Here is a 24,897-nt window from a genome sequence, read left to right as displayed (position 1 = left end):
TACACAATTATGTATGGAGTGATTAACTAACAGAAGAGCTTTTAGGACTACCTTGGATAAGTATGAGAAGGATTTAAACCAATACAAGGTTTTTAAAGAAATTATGTGTGAAAGTAGCTCATACATTTGGCAACTAACAAAAATTTATGTATCTGAAAATTCAACTCACACCAAAATATAGGAAAGGCATTGGACTCACGATTCTCCCTTACTCTTCAGAAGGGCCATGTAATTTCAGCTATAAAAATGAATAGGTTCTGGCAAGAAAATGTGCTTAAGAAAAGATTTGCATGCCCACTCCAAACACACAGTTTTCTGTTTTTTTTTTTTTTAATCCTTGCCCAAATTTAGTAAACACTGAACTGGGACAAAGGCACAGTAGCAACAAAGAACAAAACATTGGCAAAAGGCAATGGCAAGACAATGGTCATTATCCAACCTTGTCAGCGTTGAACTGTAGAGAATCAGCAAATGGGTTAGTGCTGCTGAACTTGTACTTAGGGTAAAGGTTGTGCGGCAAAGAAGGCAAAGGGGATTTCTAAAAGGAAACATAAGAGGCGCTGAGCGCAAAAGAAATGTACTTAAAACAACTCATTTATAAGGACAAAGCAATTGCTGATTTAAATAACTGTGCGACACTAGATTCTGTCAGAGCTCATAATTAATAACAACATCTTATCAAACAGTCTAGAACTCAGGGTTTACCTCTAGCAACCTGAATCCACACTCAAATCTAAATCTGGCCACAAAACACAGAGGAATCAAGTCTGTCAAACCGATCCCAAATTTCTTTTGTTTTCACTGAGTGTCTTCACTATTACTGACAGAGAAGCACATATATTTCACCCACTTATATTAACACATGTTCCATGCATATCAGTAAACATTCTTCAAAATTGAAACCATAAAAGGCTTTCATTTACACTTAAAAGCAAATTATGCTTTTTTGGTAAAACAAAGAAAAAAGAGTCCATCTGTTGCAGAGTGCAAATTAAACATTTGTCCGCTAGTCCGTTGGTAAACTTCAGTATTCTGTTATCTTGTTTCCCAGTAAGGAAACTTTTCATACCTTGACTAGATATTAAGTTTGCTTCAATCAACAGTATTCTTTAATTTAAAAAATGAAATCAACAATTTTTAAAGAAATGACCTGCTGTACAGTGATGTTCTCTATTTCTGCCCACTTTTTGTGGAGCTAGGAACATATGTATGTGTGTATATATACATATATATAAATTTCCTATAAAAGTTCCCATATTACTGGGGAATTTACGAGGCTTTGGGTAATATTTGAAGTCCTGCCTTACAGTGTTCACACAGGCTTTGCGGCTCGCCTGTGATACACTCTGAGCTTGGACTACTGGAGCTGAATATATGTATTACAGGCAGGATGACTGCCAGAGAGAATGTAGCATTTTCATAGTAAAAAAAAGAAAAAAAAAGAAAAGTAATTTCCCTAGCACAATAAATTCTTCTCTTTTTTCACACTGCTATCTTTTTCTTTTATTGACTATATCTTTCAGGGGAAATTGCAGACGTTTAAAATTCATCTTGGCTCCAACTAAATGTTTGTGTTACTTCTCTCTATAAAAAAGCCCTACTGGCAAGCATCAAGAGTAGGGAGAGGTTGTCATGTGACACCACCCTGTATGAGAGAACACTCTACAAAGACTATCCTCACTCAATACGCCTGCACTAAAGCTTATGCCACATCACCCTTTCAATCTGCTCTTCTTGCAATGTTTTTCCTACAGAAGGAAGATGGGTAAAAGAAATGGGCACACTGACATTTCTGCTCATCTCAACTTTCTCTCTGCTTTTCAATTTAAAATGTCAAACTCCTGCTTTACAAAAGAGAAGATCACAAATGCCAAAAAACATGACCATTTATTAAGGTGGAAGAAATGACTAGGCAGAGATTAAAAACACATCCTAGGCAAAGTAACTCAATGTTATGGAAAGTAGATTATTTCTAATCCTCATACATGGAATTGTCAGGTTTTACATTTCCTTTATAATTCTGTAGAACAATATAAATCAAAATAATAATGGGAAGAAATGGAATATTTAAAAAGAGCTCTGGTTTTTTTGTTTGGCTTTGCTTTTTGTTATTTCAACTTGCAGCTCTTAAGGATTAGAATTTGGCCCTGATAGGAAAGTATAAAAGTACAGGATGAGCATAGCAAATGAAATAGTAGATCACTCTATTATTAGGGAAGGATTTATAGAAACAGACTATATCTCTTATTAAAAAATCAGTGATGAAACTTGTGTTTATAGTTCCAAGGGCTGATGAAAACAGAAACGTTGTTAACTAAGAAGCAGCACAGGGAAGACAAAATCATCCTCTGGCCCATATTAGTGGGACCCACCCTTTAATGAGACAATGTGGTCAGACTGAGTTTGAAGTGTCATACTGGTGGAATTATCAGGGCTAGTTCTGGGAAGTTCTAATTCTTGAACAGTTTAAGAGCCAAAGAGACTGACTGGCTTTTCAGTCTATGTACAAGTTTTTCTTGAAGCTTTATTATATCCACAAATAAAATGTTTCCCATCAAGAGACTCTTATGTATGTGTAATTTTTTTCCTTTAGATTCCTGGAGACATGATTATTTTCATAGGGAAGTAAATCATTAAAAACAAAGTAGATCTCCTCTTAAATGCAAAATTAATTCTAATTTCCCAAAGCAAAATATGTATGTAGAGGAGGAAAAATATCTTTCCTCTACCTATCGTAGATTCTTGACTGGACCTCTGTAACGAAAAACAAATTAACGAGAGAAAAGCATGTATATTGATTTAACGTAAGTTTTGCATGACACGGGGCCTTCATAAGGAAATGAAGACCAGAAGAAATGGTTAAGTCTGAGTGTTTTTACAGGAGGTCTTATGAAGAGTAGAAAGTTACAGAAAATATGATAGGACAAAACAGCACGAGCTAAGTGTAATTAACTGGGGGAAACTTAGCAAGGCCTGTTCATTCTGATTCCTCCCAGGATTCCTCCTCCTCCTCTGGAGATAAGGATGCTCCTTTCCTTAAGATCTCTCAGAAGAGTCTTCTGACCTGCTTCAGCAGAGAAGGGGGAGGTCAGAGTCTTTCCAGCACTCGCCTTTTCTCAAGTAACTTCAGTTTAAATATTCAATATACCAAGGTGTCGTATTTCAGGGTACCATGTCCTAAACCCTGTCACGTATCATTTGACTACACATGTCATTCTAAGCAAGATTTATTCTGGAATAATTGCTATAAATCAGGCTTCATTATACCTCAGATAATAAAATAGGAATATTTTCCAGGTGCATGAGAAAAATATCTTCCTAGTGCATTAGAAAATGTGACTGGCATTGAAAGAAATGTTTGTAGTTTTTTCAAAAGTAATCTGAGAATCCTATTCAGCAGTTTATAGTATTGTCCTAAATGATATAAAAGTTGGAAATTAAAAATAAAACAAAAAAAGGAATAAAACCCACCCACACACAAAAAATAGCTTTAACTTAACTTAAACAGCCATTTACCAACATTATCATACTGTGTCTATGTTTAACACAACAAATGGAAACAAATGTAGAAAGATCTGTAGTTATTTAAACAAACTGAATAGCATCTGAAAAGAATGCAGGATGATACAGCCCCACCATTTGGCAGATTTTCTCATCTGAATGGATAATTATCACCTAACAATCAACAACTGAATGATTAAAAACTGCAGATGTGAAGATAACTGCTTACATTAAGAACTACTATTTCATTTCTTACAGTGAACTCAGACCAGAGCTACACCTGTCTTGACAACAAAAGGAAAAACCAATAGGATAAATCTGGTCACTTTGTTTCCCAGGGCACAGAATATTGACAAGTTCCTTTTACTGATCTCATCTAAAAACCTGTTTGCTATGCTCCTTCCATCATTTGAGCATTGCTATCTTAAATTTTTAATTTTAAGAATTAAAATTAAATGTATTATACATAAAATTACATATTTTAAGTTTTAGATGATTCTTTTCACTTCCCTCACATGTGTTAACATTTTCTTTCTAAATACAACAAACCCTAAAAGCTAATAAGGAGGTATTTCAAAGAGATTCAGTATGACAGGGGTTCTTAAATCCAGAAGTGGAAATTCTCTATGAGCCTCAGGACATCTAGGAAACTCCTGAAATGCTATGCAAACTTTGCAGTAAATGTGAAGAACTTTCTAAGGGGTATGTGGCCCCAAAATATTTAAGACCTGCTGCACAGGAAAATATTATTTTTTTCACTGAGGCATAAAGAAAAAATAGAAAAAAAGTTTTAAACTCTTGGCATAATTTTCATCTTCGTAATTTTCAACACATCGAATACACAAAGCTTCACTTAGTATCTTCATAAACAACATTCACTGAATGTGCTTAGAATTTCTAAAACATTTTTTAAAGCCACTTCACCTGTGACAACTGACGGTAAAATGCATTAGTAGGTCTCTGTCCACCAGGGGCTGTACGGTAATGAGAGCTATACAGTCAGTGATGATGGCTGGGAAACAGCAGGTATGAAATCACTAGCATATAAACATACAGCTTAAACAAAATCCATCATGTGGAAAGTTAATGTTCACTGGGATAGACAAATACATGAAAGATCATGCACAGGAAATCATGAGATTGCATAAACTGGAAATTCTGTCCAGAGAATAAATTTATAAAGAAAATGAACTCTCTCTGGCTTCTAAGGGACTTGACTAGACGTCACAGACTGTCAACCTGAATGACTCCACCACATCCCTCTTAACAACTTCAATATTTTATGACTATAGTGAACACTAATAATTATCCATCTAGATGCCTATGGGCCACCAATGAATCCTACTTGTGTGTTTTTAACAGGCCTCAAGTGTCTGCTAAACATGGTAGAAGGGATTTCCAGGACAACTCAATGGGGAAAAAAAAAGAAAAAAAAAGAAAAATAAACTTCTAAAAAGTCTCCTGAGATTTCAAGACTCGAACTCGGGTCCTAGAAACAACTTGGCCCTGGATACATTAGATTCCAAGTTGAATACTGTTTGGATATGCCTACCTTGCCCTTTGTGTTTGCTTACCCTTGGTCTGTTTATAATGCTCTGTACCATAAAGACTACAGGGTTGCCTGCTTTCCGAATGGCTTCCACAGCTTGTTCATGGCTTGCATCTCTGAGGTCCATGCCATCCACCTGCAATGGAAGGCCTCAGCTTAACATTTCAAGAAGCTACAGAACAACAGAACAATTTGTCGATCTGGGGTTTTGAGGATCCTGGGTGGGTCTCCTAAAAAATCTGTTTCAGATTCAAAAATAATTGAGAGTACTTATGAGGCTCCAGAACTTTTCATTTGTCCAGCAGACTTGTGGTCCCTTGTTTTGGACACAGATTTCTGTCTCCAATAATCAACTGAAATAATAATCAATTAGAATGAAGGCTCTGCTTCTGCTTCCCTTACATTGCCCAGTTGTTCCTTTCAATTAATAAATCAGCATCATTAAAGAAATAATATAAGGGAACTGCCTAGCAGCACTGTTTTCATCATGAAAGTCACTGTACAAATTTTCTTCCAATTCATTACAGAGTGGTTTGGGAAGTGGGTGTGTGAGGCTTTGTGTATTTCTCTCTGTACAGGGAAGCTTGAAGTTAAAAACAAAATTCTGATGTTCAGAAAATCAGGTTATGGCAAGGTTAGTTTGGCAAAAGAATCTTTGCAGTAGACGTGGTAGGAGCTGGAAGCCAAGAAATTGTGCTTATCTGTTAGTAATTCTTATATAAATAGCTTGAAAGTGAAAGTTATTTTGTAACTTTTTATTGACCATGGCTTGCCTGGGTGATGATCAGCTCAGCTTATGCACTATACGAATAGGAAGGAAAATAGTTTGAAAGGCCAAATGCTAATCCTGCCAGAAAACTATAGGACACTGGTATAATTTTATCATTTCCAATTACCAGAGAATGGTATATACAACAAAATAGAAAAATCAGAGTAGACATAATTCTGAAAAAGAAAATTATTAGATCTCTGCATAGAACATTATCACCTTTAAAAGAATTATGTACTATATTTAATTGAAAACTTCCCTCATGTTGATACTTAGATGAAATAACAACATTTCTTTCAGTGCATATTAAAAATGGCTTCTAACTTTTTGTAAAATAAAAGTATTTATGTTTACTATATATTTCATTAGTGGGAAAATTTAACAGGACATTAAATATCTTTGCTCAAGTCCAAAGAACTCTATACTTAGAATGGAATACTTCTCAGGTCTCTAATTTACATACATTTTCAGAAACTCTTAGCAGAGACATGTTCTAGAATCCCCAGGATTAAAGAGGCCTAAGGCTTCTTATTTACAGAAAAAAGCCCCTGCACGTAACAACATTCAACAAACTGTTGCTTAGCAGTATTTTACCACAGGCAAAAATCCTTTCTTTTCAATTTGAAAGGGATGTTTTAACTCTCTTAATACACTGAAACAAACATTTTGGTGCAAACTATGATTAATCTTTTCTTGAAATAATTTATAAACATTTCTTACTTTTTTCTACTTAGGTCAAAGGTATTCAATAGTGAAGTACCTATAAAATAAACTGCCTTGTGATAATCTTAAATTAGAAATTTTATGTAGTACTATAACTAAAAAAGAATCCTTTAACAGGGGGCTAAGGTATCATCTAATGAAAAGTAAAGATGCAGGAAGAGAGAAAAAAAAGCCCATCATTCTTCCTTATAAATGGTCAGAAGAAAAAAAAAAACAAAACACCAGACATGGCCCTTGCTTTCTCTCAAGTCTCAATCTTCTTCCTTCTTCAACTCTCAGAGACAATCAATAAAGGAATAAATAGATCAATGCCCAAAATGTTCATTTCAAAGTTGTGACTGATATGTATAACCTTCTTCTACACAATTAAGGCATTTTAGTGTCTAAGTTATATGGATTTCAAAAATGAGAGACAATCACTTGTACAAAGTAAAAATAATGGTTGTTATAATAACAAAGTGATCGGTTTCTATTTGGAAGTTGTCTCTTTTAGTCTTCTCTCTAAATCCTGACAACTCAGCAAACCTGGGTCAGCTACTCCTTCCTCTAACCTAAACTAAAACTATGCTTATGCTGATCAAATAATTCATCACACTGCTCTGAAGTGACTTGATCACTTGTCAAGTCTGTCCCACTTGACAGGCAGGCACAGTGTTTTATTTACTGTGGGATCCCCAGAGCCTATTACAGCACCTGGAATGCAACAGCTTCTCCAGGAATATTTGTTGAGTAAATGATGAGTGACTCATGAGAGAAGAGTTCATTTAAAATATTAAACTTAGCTTCGAATTAAGGGATTAGGTACAGTTTGACCAAACACTTCTCTCTCACACATAACGCAGTACTCATACATGCATACACACATGTGTGTACGTACCAACTCACACGTGCACACACACACACACACACACACACACACACACACACACACACAGAGCCCTTATTGATGAATGGGGAATGGGCACAGCACTGAGATGGAGGAAACGCCACGTTTGGATTGGCAGGGGTGGTGGGGGAGACATTTATATAAAAGGCAATCAGGATCTTAACATAAAAGCTTTACCAGAAAGACTCACTTTAAAAAATCTCATCCAACAACATTTAAGTATTTCTCGAAATAAAATCTCATTTAAGGGATTAATTATGATGTACACATTCTGTGTGTGTATGTATACTTTTAAACGATTCAATGATTTCCCCAAGAAATTTGCTGTGTTCTTTAAACCGAACTTAAGTATTTTATCTTAGTGCCAATGTTTTTTTAAACAGTTGATTATACCCCCAAACACCCATCTCTACATCGAGATATATAATCTGTCATCATATACTGAAGAGAAAAATTATGGACGAAAACAAACAAATAAGAAAGAAATGCTTTAACAGCAAACACATTTTACTCTAATGTTGGGTCAGTGTAAAGATGATGACTCCCTTGGTAAAGAGGATGGCCCAGGTGAATAATTTTAGCACAGAAAGCTCACTGGAGGGTACCTCTACTATTCTATCTCCAGGTTTCAAGGTTCCGTTTTTGCCAGCTGGACTATCTTCAAGAACATGTTTGATGAAAATGCCCCTCATCACTTCACCGTTGCTTAGACGACTCCCCATCCCTCGTCCACCAACAATGCTGATGCCCAAGGATTTGCTTGGTTCTCGCCAGAGTTCAACCCTATAAAAAATAAATGAAATTTTAAACTCTCATAAGAAAGTATAGGGGGAAAGCCTCATCATATTGGGTTTGGCAATGATTTCTTGGCTATGACGCCAAAGGCATAGGCAACAAATGCAAAAACAGACAAACCGGACTTCAATAAAGGTAAAAGCTTTTGTTCATCAAAAAGTACTACCAAAAGAGTAAAATGGCAACCCACAAAATGGGAAAAATATTTGCAAACCACATATCTAATAAGGGATGAACATCCAGAATATCTAGAGAACCCCTAAAACTCAACAACAAAAGAAAACAAACAGATCAAAAATTGGGCAAAGGACTTGACTAGGTATTTCTCTAGGGATGATATACAAATGTCCCATAAGCACATGAAAAGATGCTCAACATCACTAACATTAGGTAAATCAAAACTACTATGAAGGGCTTCCCTGGTGGCGCAGTGGTTGAGAGTCTGCCTGCTAATGCAGGGGACACGGGTTCGAGCCCTGGTCTGGGAGGATCCCACATGCCACGGAGCAACTAGGCCCGTGAGCCACAATTGCTGAGCCTGCGTGTCTGGAGCCTGTGCTCCGCAACAAGAGAGGCCGCGATAGTGAGAGGCCCGCGCACCGCGATGAAGAGTGGCCCCCGCTCGCTGCAACTAGAGAAAGCCCTCGCACAGAAACAAAGACCCAACACAGCCAAAAATAAATAAATAAATAAATTAATTAATTAATTAATTAAAAAAAAAAACTACTATGAAATACCACCTCACACTCAGTAGGATGGCTACTATCAAAAAATAAAAAAAAAAAGAAACCCAGAAAATAAGCGTTGGCAGGGAAAAATTGTAGAAATTATGGAGAAATTAGAACACTTGTACACTGTTGGTAGTGATGTGAAATGTTGCAGCTGCTATGGAAAAAAGTATGGAAGTTCCTCAAAAAATTAAAAACAGAATTACCATATGATACAGCAATTCCATTCCTGGGTATATACCCAAAAGAATTCAAAGCAAGGTCTTGAAAACATACGTTTACAGCCATGTTCATAGAAATATTATTCACAACAGCCGAAAGGTGGAAGCAACCCAAGTGTCCATGGACAGATGAATGAATAAACAAAACAGTATATAAATACAAAGTAACATTATTCAGCCTTAAAAAGGAAGGAAATTCTGACACATGCTAGGACATAGATCAACTTTGAGAACATTATGCTAAATGAAATAAGCTACCTAAGTGAAATAAAGGACAAATCCTATACGATTCCACTTATATGATGTACCTAGAGTAGTTAAATCCATAGAGACATAACATAGAATGGTAGTTGCTAGAAGATGCATGGGGTGGGGGATGGAGTTACTATTTAATGGGTACAGAGTTTCAATTTTGCAAGACGAAGAAAGTTCCGGAGGTGGATGGTGGATGGTCACAGAGCAGTGTGAACACACTTAATGCCACTGACCTAACACACTAAAAAATGATTCAAAAATGATAATAGTAAACACATTTTTTTAAATTCAAAGGAATAAAATGTTATGTATGTTAATTTTTGCAAATATTATTTGCTCAATTTATTAAGGTTTTACCAGTAGTAAAACAAGATCATTTTAAATACTCTTCCAATTATGTGTTTTATAGGGTCTGATAAATACTAATGTATTTCTGAAGCGGATTTGTTACAAGTTAATATTGGACTCATACTCCAGGCTGGGGCACCGATGAATGTAAAAGGACCATTTTCCAGAAGCTCTAATACTGCAGACATCAAAAAATTCAGCTACCCTCAAACAGATGGTACCGTCTAAGCTTAGCAACCCAATCAAGAGAGAGAACATTTCTGCATGCACTGTATCAGAAGCCTACCTCTGTAGAAGTCTGTCTTGCCAACACAGACCTAGAAACTAACAGTCAGCGCAAGAAGAGCAGTTCTTGTTAGCAGCGCTACCGAGATCCTCCGTGATCTGATCCCATCACCACCTTCTAAATGCATCCCTCACAGCTCTCCACTTTCCTCTCTCCCACCCAGCTACAACATCATCTTGCTGTTCCTTAGGTTCATCAGACATGCTCTCCCGCCTTGGGGCCATGGCGCTTGCTACTGCCTGTGTCCTGAATGTACTTCCTCTACCCACATAATAACCACATGAACTCTTATCTGATAACTGCAAATAGCTGTCAGAGCTATGGATGAATTGAAAATACATGTCTTTTGAAAAGGCGGGATATAAGAATAAGGTGATTTGCAGCGAGGTGTTGGGCCAAGATGAAGGAGCAGCTCAGGTGACTGGAAGCAAACAGAGACACTGAGTAGAAAGCTCTGAGATAGGTAATGAGACTGTGCAGTCTACTCCCAGCTGCAGGAAGGGAGTCAGCTGACACTGGACATCAGATAAATGAAGAAAGCATGGTCCAGCATGCTCTCAAACTTGACATTTGAGGTGCTCCCAGAGGAAACGGAAGGATGGAGGTAGGACTCCTGTGCAATGAGGGAGGTCACAGTGAGAAAAGACTGGGATAAAAGAGCACCACAGGTGGCGTGAGAGGGCAGGCAACTGGTCACATGAGGTAGGTGATGAAACCCACATGTTCTTGGGTCAGCACTTTTTCCTTTATTAGAAATCTAAGATCCTAGAGATCTACTGTTTAGTCTAAAAGGATCTCACCATGATTCCTGATCTTAACAAATCTGTGAGAAGAGCTTAAACTAGTTAAAATCCTATTCATCATTTTCTTTCATTCTAGGAATTCTGGGAAAGACAAGAACCAACTTGTTCCATTTCCTAAGGTAAAAGGGCAAAGTACTAAAGTCAGCAGGGTTAGCCATTGTGTTTCATATTTAAGAATCCAAAATACATAGATGGGGCTTCCTCGCTCTTCTTTTAAAAATGTAAAAAAAATAAATAAAAGAAAGAATGAAAGAAAATGTCTCCTAGGGCTCTTTGTGGTTGCTGTAAACTAGAGAGTGGTTCTTATGATTCCCTGAATATGAAAAAGTGCAGCAGCAGCAAACACTTATTAAAGGCTTATCATGTGCTCAGCGTTGTTCTCTAAGTGAGTTCCACACACTTTGATTTAATTCTCAAATCACTCCTATGAGGAGGATACTCTTGTCAACCCCAGTTTACAAAGGGAAGAGGCACAGAGAGGTTAAACAGCCTTTGGGTACCAGCGCCTTGTGCTTCCTCAGGATGTGGCACAGACAGCAAAGTGCTTTCAGATCCACTCCTTAGAGGAAAGGCTGTAACTCCTCAAAACATCAGAGCAGATAACCAAAGACAGAGGTGCCAAAAGGACCCCAGCGCTGAGGAACCAGACTCAGGATTCACAGAGCAGAACATGGTAAACATTCCGTGGAAAGAAAAGAAAAAAGAGACCTATAAAAGAAAAATTTTACAGAACATGTGCAGAGCTGGTTTTACAGAAAAACGGCAGCCTTTCTGGAGAACACAGGTTTAAAAAAGAGTGAAATTCAGAAAAGCAAAGGTAAGACAGAGCTCTGAGGCCAGGCTGCTTGAACTTAGAAGCAAGAGCTCCTGGGCTCAAGTCCTGCTCTTCCACTCCTTAACAACTGTGTGACCCTCTGCAACTTCTTTAGTCTCTCTTTTACTTTCCTCAGCTGGGAAACGGAGCCAACAAGAGGCTCGACATCAGAGAGCTCCTGTGAGGATTACATTCAGGAATACATGTAACGTGCAAAACAAAGCTTTGCGACATACTAAGCAATCAATAAATCTCTGATTACTCTTATTATGATGATTATAATTATGATTACTGAAGTAATGTCAACAAGGTATAATATTCAATTCATACGACAAATGAGCAAATGTGTACCCCAGCACCTCAATCCTGTTATGCCTATACATTGTTTACTAAGATAACTTACCATTTTCTACCCATCAGGTTGACAAAAACAGTTTTTAAATGATCATACGATGTGGTAACAAGGATGTGGGGAAAAGGAAACTCATATATATTGGAAATAAAAGTAAAAATTGGTATAGTGAATTTAAAAAGCAATTTGACAACTTCTAGTAAGTAATACAGTTCAATCTATGAGCCAGCAATTCCACTTTGGGATATACACCTAGATAAATTCTCATCCATACATATAAGAAAATAAGATATATTTACTGCACAGAATTATTATAATAATAATTAACTGTTAACTACTCAAATATCAATGAGAATAAACTGTGGTATATTCATATACTGAAATGCACTGCAACAAACTGAATGAATTAGATATTTAAGTATCAACATGACAGATCTCCAAGACATTGGTTTGAGAGAAGAGTAAGTAAGCTGGAAAATGATACATACAGTATGATACAATCCTGTACATGAAAATCACACAAAAGTGTAACACAGATCATTTACAATCTTAAAATTTACGCTTTGCTAAAAAGTATTCTCTATTTCCACACAAAGTAAATTTTTCTTGACTGCATGAAAAAATGTCCTAGCAGGTTTCCAATGTTGTAAAGCATATTCATAACACTTGTTCCTCATTTACTAAAAGCTCTGGCTATTTTGGTAAGCTTCCTCATGAATTTCTATGAACTCTCCCCCCAAAATACCTTAGTGCTTCTATGTAGGTTAGGGAGGGCAGAGTATCTTCTTTAAGATTTATGGAAGCTCCAGACATATCCTCTCTGTAAATTAGTTACTGCCTTTAGAGACACCTCTTAGGCTGATGTGAAGGCTAAAATCGAGGATAAAAGTATAAAAATCTTCTGGTCCATAAGTTATACCCTTCTCATAAGAAAATTTCATAATGATTCCTGTGTTCAACACTTTATTTTCTTTGTTATGAGTAACGATGATGAAGATGCTGAAAAGATCGACACTGACTGAGTGCTCACTCTGTACTGGGCACTGTACTAAGGACTTTACATGCATTATGATATTGAATTCTCCCCCAAATTTAACAGGTTCTACTATTTATTTTTATTTTTAAATTAAAAATTTAATTATTATTTCAAAAATGTTTCTTAAGTGAAGTACAGTTGATTTAACATATATTAATGTCAGGGGTACAGCATAGTGATTCAGTATCTTTACAGATTATTCTCCATTAAAAGTTATTACAGGGCTTCCCTGGTGGCGCAGTGGTTGAGAATCTGCCTGCCGATGCAGGGGACACGGGTTCGAGCCCTGGTCTGGGAGGATCCCACATGCCGCGGAGCAACTGGGCCCGTGAGCCACAACTACTGAGCCTGTGCGTCTGGAGCTTGTGCTCCGCAACAAGAGAGGCCGCGATGGTGAGAGGCCCGCGTCCCGCGATGAAGAGTGGCCCCCACTCGCCGCAACTAGAGAAAGCCCCCGCACAGAAACGAAGACCCAACACAGCCAAAAATAAATAAATTAATTAATTTAAAAAAAAAAAAGAGTAGCCCCTGCTCGCCACAACTGGAGAAAGCCCATGCACAGCAACAAAGACCCAATGCAGCCAAAAATGAATAAATAAACTTATTAAAAAAAAAAAGTTATTACAAGATAATGGCTATAATTCCCTGTGCTATACAGTACATCCTTGTTGCTTATCTATTTTATACATAGTAGTTTATATCTCTTAATCTCTTACCCCTAATTTGTCCCTGCAGCCTTCTCTCTCCCCTTTGGTAACCACTAGTTTGTTTTCTATATCTGTTAGTCTGTTTCTGTTTTGCATATACATTTGTTTGTTTTATTTTTTAGATCCCACATATAAGTGATGTAATACAGTATTTGTCTTTCTCTATCTGATTTATTTCACTAGGCATAATATTCTCTAGGTCCATCCATGTTGCTGTAAATGGCAGAATTTCATTATTTTTATGGCTGAGTAGTAACATTCTACTGTGTGTATATATACATATATATAGATAGATATATAATTTCATCTAATATTTATAATTCTATCTAACTTACTTCTGCCTCTTTCTTCAAATAAACAAGGAACTTAGTATCTTATAATATTTTTTCTGCCACAGGTCTACCACTTATATTGTCAATGTGGGTAATAATGTAGAAAGACCTTAATTTCTCTAAGCAGTCTAAACAGTTTTTAAAAAATTCAAATCAAAAAGTCATTTTAGATGGCTGAAAATGCTTACTGTCTTTCGTGAAAGCAACATAAAAGGTTTCCTATACTTTGAACAGGATTTGACCTAGAGAATGTTTACATGTGATGGCTGTAGCCTCAAGCTCATTTGTAAGCAAGGAAACTCATCAAACTGTACTACACATCTGCAGAGTAGAAATTTTTCTCTCTCGAGAATTTTATTTATTCATTGTAGAATAAATATTAAGTATTTACTATGTAAAAGGCACCTTTGTGATGGTCACTTTTAGATCTGTTTAGAGAAAGTACCCAACGATTACTTATATTTTACACTTAATGCAAAATACCTTACATTTTTCTTTAATTACTTTGTGTGTCTCTATATCTTGCCTCCCCAAATGCATAATAGCTTCTTTAAAGGCAGTATTTATGCCTTACACTTCCCTGTTTTTCACAAAATCACCTGCCTCTCATCTGGGTCCATAATCAGGATTCAAAAATTTCCTATTAGACTGAATTTGATTCTACTCAGCATGAACATGAAAATACACCATAGTAATACACAGTAGTATTATCTGAGCAGATTTAGGGAAGTCATCTTTTCTATTATATATGAGATTCGTTCTAGAAAGAGCATGTTTTAGAATAACTGCAGCCTATGATAAGATGCTTACACACACATTTTGAATATATATGCTTGAATATCTCGTTTCTACAAATGCTAGAAAAATTTCAAGTTAACATTTGGTGGTTTACCTAAGATCAACTCTACAAAAAATATTCCAACTACCTATGCATAATTTTCTCTAGGTTATTTAGTCCCTACTATGTGTCAGATCCTCAAATACATGTTAGTTTTAACCCTGTGTGATACAAATTATCTTCTCCACTGTGCCCATGAAGAAATGGAGGGTAAGGGATATTAAACAACTTGCTCAAAGTCACAGTAGCAAGTTGCAATCCAGTACTTGAAACCGCCCCTCCCTATTTTTAAACACCAAGTAGGTGGAAGACAGAAATAGTTCTTACCGCCTGGATTGATTCCAACTGCTATATGTTGCATTTTGAAGTTCACTTTCTTCCCCCTCTCCTTCTTCTCGCTCTGGTAGCTCTGGAATGTCTCTGTTAAAGAGTTACACAGTGAGTACTCCCAAATCCTAGTAAAGCCATGCAAGGTTATCTTATATGTACTTTATTGTTGGTTTGGCTAAAAATGCAGAACTGCATTATATTTTCACCATACTTAACTAATAAGTAGATAATAATTTACATTAAGGGGAAAAATAAAACCTGTATTTTATTTTACATAAAATAAAAGCCATACATTACTATAACTGAGTCTGGAGATATAGCAGAACACAAAGAATCTTGTCTAGTCTGTCTCTTTCCTAACAAAACATGGACGAAGAAAGGAAAGGCATGAAAATAAAGGGAAAATGCCAGAATTTTAAAGAGAACTATTCAACAAGTTATTTCTTAAATGCTTACCGTGCGCAAGAAAGTAGAAGCACCATGTGGGTTATAAGCTTGCAAAGCCCTGATCGATCCCTGGCCTGAAAGAGCTTATCATCAAGTACACCAGGAATGTAGCATCTCTGCTTCCTCAGCATGGACCAATGCTTTCCCTTCAACTTTTGAAGACAGATGGAAAATGCTTATGGTCCGGCTCAGCCCATCCAAAGGAGCCAGACACAGAATTCTCCTTACAGGAAGCAATTTACAGTACGCCTGTGTTCAAGGTCAGTTTTCAATTTCTGTAGGAATTCAGATTTTGCCAAATGCCAGGCATACAGCAAAATGTGTCCAATGTGTTAACTGACTATAAATAAAACCGTAAAATAATAACCTTGTCAAGAAACATTTTGTTTTCCCAAAGGAACACTTTGCATCAATAAATGGCATTGTAAGAGCCATAGAGAATGGTTAAATCAATTATGGTGTGGCCTTACGCTGTTAGTAAAAAATGGATTTCTAAAGAAATATGCCCACATGTTCTTTTGAAAATAGAGAAGGCTTTAAAAACTCTAATTCAATAAATGTTTGCAGTTGATTTTTATAGAAATTGAAAAAATCTCAAGACAGTATACGTTCAGATTATATCCATTCTCCCCTGACAGGAATACTGAATTTGATTCTACTCAGCATGAACATGAAAATACACCTTAGTGATACACAGTAGTATATCCGAGCAGATATAATTCTGTCAAATTATATCATCTTCAGACTTTGAGATCAGAAGTCAGCTAATCCAATAATCAGACTGTGTTTGAATGTGTTTCCCAACATTTCTGCCAAACAATTTGTCCAGGGTCTCCCTGAACGTCTCATTCTTTCTCTGACCTGAATGTTAGATTTTTGTTTTTCATCTGTTAAAAGGAAATCCACCTGCCTGTGGTTCCTACCCATCGGTTGTGTGACTGAATTCCCCTTCTGTGTAAACTGAGGAAGGAGACTCTGAATGAGGCTGGGGTCCCCAGAGCCTAAGCCCGACAGCGGGACACGATGGTTGAGAACGGATCCAAAGAAGGATTTTCAAAACAATGTTAAGAAGCTGACTGGGAACTAGTCTGAGTGAAGCTCAATCCGTAAGATGCGAGGCAGATAAAAGGCCTAACCCTCTGGAAACACCACTGGAGAGAATATGATAGGAAAAGCAGGTAAGGAACATAGACAGGAATGAGAACTTTGAAAGAGTACCTAAAATATTCAGTCTTTACCCCTAAAGCCCAAGCTGGGGGAGCTGCTCAGACACAAGCACACACATTACATCACACGCTCCTGCCTTTTGAGCTATAAGATGATGAATATCCTGAGTCTTCTGATACAAAAACCCCATTCCCTTCAAATGATTCTCCAATCTCGAATCATTTCACCAACCCAGATATGCTCCTGTAAATGTGCTGATTGTTCTTTATCCATCTTAGGCTGGGGTTTACGGGCCTTGGGTCATGTGCTCCAAAGAGCAGAATGGACCGGTTCTTCTCCCCAGCACTCACTCAGCCAAGAATGAATTTTGCACTCGTGTTTGCTATTGAATATCAACGAAATTTCTGTCGACTGTAATAACTAACTCTCTTTCATGTGCATTAAGGTGCCAGAAATTGGCACGAAGTCACACAGTGAAGGAGCAGAGGTGAGACTTGAATTGAGGCCACCTTATTACAAAACCTGAACTCTCAACCTCCATGCTATGCTGCCCCATATTTTTATACTGGGCTCGTGCAGTTCTTCTTTTTTGGATCCAGTGGTTAAGAACATGGAGCCTGACTGCATGCATCTAACCTTGACTCTGCCACTTATTAGCTATGAAACTTGGGCAAGTAACTTAACCTCTCCGGTGCAGATTCCTCCTGTGTAGGACGAAGACCATTTTGTTTTGAGCACCCTTACATTAACAGCAAATATACTTTTTCTGCAGGGAAGCAGCTAGTCACAGCATTGTACAATTCAGGCCCTTCTCCTTTCTGTGCTGGGAGGGAAGCACAGTGTTGAAAGTGGCTCTTTCGCTCTAATAGTAAATTTTTGAGTGCTTTTAAGGCCTCAGAACTTAGTAAGAATACCATGTTATCTTGGCATATTCTTTAATTAAGCCATCTGAAATGATATTTCAGAGGACACTGCAATTACTGCTTTTACCATTTTAATAGGAAGTACCAGGTAGCTGTACTCAATTCATGTCATTAACCCCGAGATGGAAATTCTAGACAGGAGTATGGCTGAGTTTTGTACAGGGTGGAATGAATACTCCTTTTCCCATAAAATTCAAGAGGCCCTAAGGGCCATGACATTCTTCGCTTTTATTAAACACATAACACACCTTTCCTTCCCCGACACTTTCTGGATAGCTGCAGCCATGTGCAATTTGTAGAGGAAAGAGCAATGTGATATCATGACGCCTGCAAAGTCACTGGACACCAGGGTGCCCTGGGTATGTTGGAACTTTTGTGAGCAAACCTCAGAATGTTTGCAAAGCCATTTTTCTCTACAGCATGCTTAAAGAGAAATCTGTTACTCAGTTGCTAATGTAACTGAAAAAACACAGGCCCACAGCTGGAAGTGTAAAGCGGTGCATTCTTCCTGGAAAAGCAGTAAGACGTTATTTCTCTCCCTGTGCTGAACTCAGCAGCAGCATCAAAACCTAGTTTCTGCCTCTCCTAATGGGGGGGTGGGGGGGACTACTTTTCCTGTATTATTTAAAGGTTCTTAATACACTGCGTATCAAAAGGCTTTAAAAAGCCATATACACTATTTCCTAACATGCATATATACAAAGACGTTCAACTCCACGTTCTCCAAAAGAGTAAAAACATAACTATTGAAAATGTTTCTGAATCTGTATGTACGTTAATAAAGAAATAAATAAAATTTCTGAAAATGTTTGTTTATGAAAGAGGAAAAGTGATACAATACCATACAGATTGTAGGTTCCAGGGAGTTCATGAAATCATACTCGTATCTGGGGTAAATTCCCAAAACTCAGTATGTTGAAAGTGCTATATTGAGTGGTACAACTAAAGATGTTTTAATTTCTTGATTTGATTTTTCACAGTTTTTTCCAAATTTTCCACAATATATGATCACTCCTTAAGTAATATGGGGGAAAGGGGTGAATATTTTTTAAAATCTTGAAAGAGAGAAAAGGAATTCAGTCTTTTTCATTTCTACTGCTCTCTGATTCTGGATTCAAAACTCTTCTTTATAACCTGCCGTATCATTCATTCACTGTAGCAGATTTACAGTTTCACCTACCTGCCAGTGTAGGAAGAAAAAATATCCAGTGCCATTATTCCTCCAGATTGTTGTCCCAAACTTATTTTGAACTCTTCTAAATGTTCTGCAGGCACATAAGTAATTCTGGAACAAGACACAATCCATGAAAGCAAAGGGAAGCAAAGTTTTGCCTGTTAGGGGAAACTTCCAAAATATAAAATAAAATTATATTGTCCCTTCACCTCTACTTTTTCACACAACTCATTTAAATTGGCTTAACTCAGTAGAGAATCCAAACTTCAAAAGGATAAGGTATCCTATAGGCAAGAATAACAACAGAAATTAAAATTTTAAACACTGCTGATAAACTATGTGTTTACCAATAATCATATGGGGGAGGAAAACAGCATAATATCTATTTCCAGATGAGAAGACTAACAGGAATTTTTTGAAATTAAAGAGATCTATAAATCCTTAGAAAAATAATTGTCAGTAATAACATTATTTTGTCCAAAGATTTTTGGGTTCCTTAAGCAGAAACAAATTAGGTGAACTCTATTAAAACATTGGGTATACCAAATTACTTTACATTCTCCCATAATACACAATTAATTTTGGACATTAACAAGCATTTACAATAATCATATCCTAGCTTTATTAAATGATTAACTCTCAAGTCTGAAGTTAAACCATTATAAGTTTATGGAAAGACTCTGTTACTAATCTGTAGCAACTTCTTATATGTTCATTTTGGTTTCAGAGAAAAGCCTACTGTGTACACTTGAATGGTCTCTTACTAATTCAACAAGTGCTGGCTGAATGCCTATAATGTGGAAGGCACAGAGTAAGATGCTTATTACAGCTATAATGCTTAGAAACTGACATTTGAAAATTTAAGTTTACTGCTGTCCTATCAGGCTACACAATTGATTGACTTGTTTAAGTAGTCTGTTCCGAGATCCTCAAATTAATGAATAGTAAGGCAAGACAAAGAATGCATTTGAAATCGGTTCAGCATATTTGTGCAAAGAAACAAAAGTATGTAACAAAAATCAAAGACTATTAAAAAAGTCTTCACAAAAATCATGAAGACTATTAAACTGGCTAACCATAGCTTACCCATGAAGACAATAAGTATCAAAACCTTAGCACTAAAGGGCAAAGAAAAAGGATTGTCTTTCATGTTATAATAAAATAAGAATTATACCAATGGCATAATTTATTGAGTGAGGAAGATATATAATTTCAGACATACTGGTGATTTCCATAAAAAGCATTCACTCTGTGAGGTCGCTTAGGTTTAGAGTCAGAGGACACAGTTCTGCTGCTTCTCCGGAGTGTTCTGGTAGGGTAAATCACCACCAGTGAATCTCCATATCCTCAATCACAAAAAGGATGTCACTTTTTATGAGGCTATTGTAAGCCAAGAAGCACAATACAAACATAACACAGCGCTCTAACAGAGCGCCAGCCAGCCTGGCCACACCTGATCATTCTGGCATAAGCCGAAGACCCTTACGACACTTTGTGACACTTTTACCTCAACGATCAAACTGAAGTAAAAAACACAGTTTCAGTGGATTTAGGACTAGGCTGGGTGAGAGAGTTGCATTTTAATTCTGGCGCTACTTTATTTATTCATGTATAAAAACACCTTCTCTATAGTGTTACAAAAGTATACTGAATAGCAAATTTGTATTTATCCCTTCAAAAACAATGAGTCAAAAATGTTTAACACGTTAGGTTGGGGAAGAAGACTGACTGCCTTTACACAAAGAAAAATAAAACATAAAACCTGAAAAGCCTATTCAAGAAAACTGGTATTATTTCTGAAGGTTCAGTAAAGTTAAAACTCATATAAATAATACCTTAAGAAAAAAAGCCAGAACACAACAGGCAAAATAAGAATAATCAGTTAAAAGTATTTAATTTTTTAATCAGTTTGAGAAGGAAAAGCTGTTTCTATCCCAAACACTGTTGAAAATGAATTCTCCTCTATATTTATTCAAAGGTGTTTACCCTTTACCAAAAGGTGGGGGAGGAAGAGCTTTACAAATATTTTTCTGATATTTTAGAGCAGTGAGAAAGAGGAAAGAAAGCAGTTTTCATAAATATTTAGCCCAACACAGACAGCAAGGCCATCAGAACAAGCATCCCACAATGCATTAGCCCATGCAGAACAATTATAATACATGCCTGGTCACACGGCCACACAAAACCTCCAGACACCAACCAAGAACACCAAACTACATTATGAACTGCATAAACACACTGAAACTGCTTATTTGAGAGTTGTATTAAAAATTCTTAAAGGCAAACTAACCTTAGGTTACACATGGAGTGGAAGAAAAAGAATAGCATTAGTGATGCTGAAATGTGACACAGCTATTAACCCAGAGGTTGCACCTGCATATGCAGACAGGATCACTCCCTGAAAAAAGAGCTGGAAAGCTTAGTAGTAGGAAAGTATGATCTTCAAATGAGTTCATAATCACCAGTACAATGTGAAAATGTAACCATCTCATAGCTGTTGGAAGTATGTTCTTACATAAAGAAGAAAAAAAAAAAAGCCAAAATGTATATACACTGAATCTCTATCTGGGTCTATCGCCACATTGGGATGCTGCAAAAGCATGAAGAGGTTTCACAGACAAGTTGTAACACGCAGCCATAATGAGCTTTTGAATCGCCAATACTCACACATAAAAGGGGGCTCGATCGTCAGCAGGTGCTGCAGAGAATCTAGAATGTGAAGCATACACCGCGGCATCTTTTTACAATGGTGTTAACAAATGTCAATGTCTTGTGCTGAATGTGAGATGCATACATATGTAGTTAAAAGTGGGTGCTCCCGGTTGTTTTTTCCCCTTCCCACCTCCCTCCTATCTACACCTCCCCCAGAAAAGCATCTGCTCTTTACTGGTGTCTATAGCACTGATTATTAACAAGCATAGAAAAATGTAACTGCAATCAATCTTTTATTCCTTGATCAGGAATTCATCCCACGCTTTAGGTTAAGGCAGGTGAATTCTGATTCAGCTCGGTAATTATCTGGCAGATGTTACAAGCAGCTGCCGCTAAGTGCAAAACCCTGGCTATTATTACAGAAATATAAGCACTCCTGGCAAGGTGGAGTGGGAAGTGAGACAGAATGCATTCTGGTGAGGCTTCACATCTGGTTTTCCATAGAAAATAATGAAACCTGGAACTTACACTGGCTGTTCCTGAACTCTTGAAACTCAAATTATCTACCCAGGCACGCACGAACACGCATACACAAAGTTCCTAGTCATCTCTCGTAAGCGGCAAAAAAGAAGCCAGTGTGTTGTCTCAATAAGCAATGCTTTTCCTAAAACCAATCAGTTATGTAACTGAACAAATTAGAGTCCTTTTTTTTAAGTCCCTGCAATACATTCCTCCACCATCAGCCCAGATTAAGCTAGCTTCCTAACAAGAAATCAAGAGGAAGAGACATGGATGGAGCCTAGATTAAAGCAATGACCACAACACTAAACTGGCACTTAACATTATGGTTCCATGCAGAATAATGGAAGGACGAGCCTTTCCATTTGGAAGGATTACCCACAGAGTTTTCAAGGTAATTTTAAACCTTTTGCTTCACGAAGGCAAGTGATGGGGAGGAGAAATGGCCAAAAACACTTCATGCAAAATGCATGGAACACAATGCTCAGCCCTGGTCAATCTAAATGGCTGCTTTACCACTTGACACAATTTTTCTGAAAAAGAATTCTATGATTCTCATTTCTTTTTATCATTTACCCAATGAGTCAAGACTATAGCAATCCGAATCACAGCCTTAATAGGATACCTGAGGAGAAATCAAGGTAATTTGTGGGTGTGTTTGTGAGTGTGTGTATGCACGCATGTGTGCATGTGAGAAGGAGACTGATTGACTGATTTCCAGAGGAGGGAAGGTCGTAGGATTTTTCTTATTTTCTCTTTTCAATGTAAGATACTACCTTACATTTTGCTTCCTGGAATCCTAAAGCAATTTTTTATGAAACTAGCTCTCTAGATACTCTTCACAGTCTTAATAAAGCTGCTGAATGCATAAGTGGGTAAATCCTGGTGCTAAATCAGAGGGTGGGAAAACAAACAACAAAACAAATCAAAACAAACACCCCCCCCCCCAAAAAAAAAACACAAAACAGGAAAGGAGAAAAAGGCTTTGTGGCCTGAAAATGTACCTGACACCTTTTCTAGAGTTGACTAGGTACATGACTTAACACTAAATCAATGTCACAATGATCTAATTTTTGGGCCACTTTTTAAGTTCTGCAGTACATTAGAACGGCGAGGTAAGGTTAAAACCAAGCACCAATTCTAGTGCTCAGTGCCAAAAAGTGGACAGGAGACCTGCCATCAGGGCTCACGACATAAGACGTGCATTATCACACGATAAATCAAATGACCAGTTACGAGGCCATCTGTATTTTATAGTACCTCAAAACTACATAAGCTAAAACCCCGGCAGTAAAGAGTCTCCATGTAGATCCTTATCATTCATCTTTGAAGCAAGATGAAGGGACACTAGCCTGCAAGTGGTGAGGAAAGCACTTAATGTTTCTCTTTTTATTTATTGTAGAGGCACTGACATTTTTAATGATCTTCGCTTGTACTTGCATGATTAATAAGATAATTATGGAACCGTCACATGATCTGATGATCTGTTTCATTATAAAATAAAAGTCAAAAAGGCAGGCAAAAATATGAAAGCCCCTGAGTGAAATTCTGCCCTAAAAATAAAACTTCCTTTTTATAAGACAGCAGAATGCACTCTAAACAGCATATATTTTTCTGCTTTTTACTGACAGAAAAATGAGAAACAGGTTGTAAATACAGTTTTCTTACCTAAGCTCTACTGATATGTATTTTGCAGAAGAAGAATACAGAATGCAGTCAGTAAGATAATATTAATACAAAAAAGTCTCCCATACTAGTATTCATCACATCAATTTAAAGTAAACAATCTTTCCTTGAACTCTTATTTTACTATTTTATCCCTTATATGCAAATATTCAATTAATGCTAGAGAAAAAAAGGAACGCTTTTACATTGTTGAGGTGTGCCAATAAAGTTATGAACTGATTTTTATGCTGGCTCAAGAAATGTCTAGTGACTTAAAAAACAAACCACATATATGACATGCTTTTAGTACATTATGGGATGATGAGACATTTAAACACTTCCTGACAAAATAGCCTATATGACCTACCGTCAGACTGTATCAACATTTTGGTGAATTCTCTTATATCATGAGGCAGTTCAACAAAGGATAAATTATGGGTCAGACTGACACTGTTCTATATGATCTTTACCATGCCTGGCCCTTAAAGAACTGGCTGACTTGGAGGATTCATACAGATCATTAGGTAGCGCACAATTTGCTCTACTGAGGCCAATCCAAACTTCTTTGTAAGTTCCTAAGAGTGGACTGTCCTGCTCTATGAAAGAGATTTCACATCTCTCACATCTAAGATTTTTGCAGAAATCACTGGAGAATTAAAAATAAAAATAGAAGGCAACATTGTTTTGAAGTATAGCTGTCCCTAGGTATCTGCAGGGGATTGGTTCCAGGTGCCCCCATGGACACCAAAATCCATGGATGCTCAAGTCCCTTACATATAAAATGGCAGAATACAGTTGGCCCTCTATACCCACGGTTCAATCAACCTCAGATGGAAATTTTGATCCAAGGTTGGCTGCCCCTGAGGATGTAAAACCCAGAGGGAGCCAACTGTGTATTTACTGAAAAAGATCCGTGTATATTTGGACCTGTGTTGTTCAAGGGTCAACTGTATTTCAGTATTGTTAGTATTAAGAAGTTACTGATTGTAGATTTAGTGTCCTAAAGACTACAATCAATACAATCAATAACTTCTCAGGAATAGTCAAATTCTTCAGTGATTTATATTAAATAAATAT

The 24,897-nt window shown here is 37.0% G+C and overlaps 1 protein-coding gene across 11 annotated transcripts in view; it reads right to left on the bottom strand.

Moving 5' to 3' along the window:
* The window catches only part of MPDZ (multiple PDZ domain crumbs cell polarity complex component), a 172,476-nt gene that overhangs the window by 32,062 nt on the left and 115,517 nt on the right, over positions 1-24,897 (bottom strand). For 3 of the 11 annotated variants that reach the window (XM_036854695.1, XM_036854698.1, XM_036854696.1), the window contains exons 23-28: positions 21,652-21,693; positions 18,991-19,095; positions 15,271-15,363; positions 8,034-8,211; positions 5,076-5,186; positions 440-538 (exon numbers count right to left, since the gene is read on the bottom strand). In XM_036854695.1, the coding sequence (XP_036710590.1) occupies positions 440-538; positions 5,076-5,186; positions 8,034-8,211; positions 15,271-15,363; positions 18,991-19,095; positions 21,652-21,693 (628 nt within the window). The remainder of the gene's footprint in view (positions 1-439; positions 539-5,075; positions 5,187-8,033; positions 8,212-15,270; positions 15,364-18,990; positions 19,096-21,651; positions 21,694-24,897) is intronic. The other 8 variants (XM_036854699.1, XM_036854703.1, XM_036854697.1 and 5 more) reach the window with 6 other exon arrangements.

This window comes from Balaenoptera musculus, chromosome 6 (genome assembly GCF_009873245.2).
Source record: "Balaenoptera musculus isolate JJ_BM4_2016_0621 chromosome 6, mBalMus1.pri.v3, whole genome shotgun sequence".
NCBI lineage: Eukaryota > Metazoa > Chordata > Mammalia > Artiodactyla > Balaenopteridae > Balaenoptera > Balaenoptera musculus.
The sequence above is the reverse complement of the archived record's forward strand: the minus strand, read 5'-3'. Positions and strand labels throughout refer to the sequence as shown.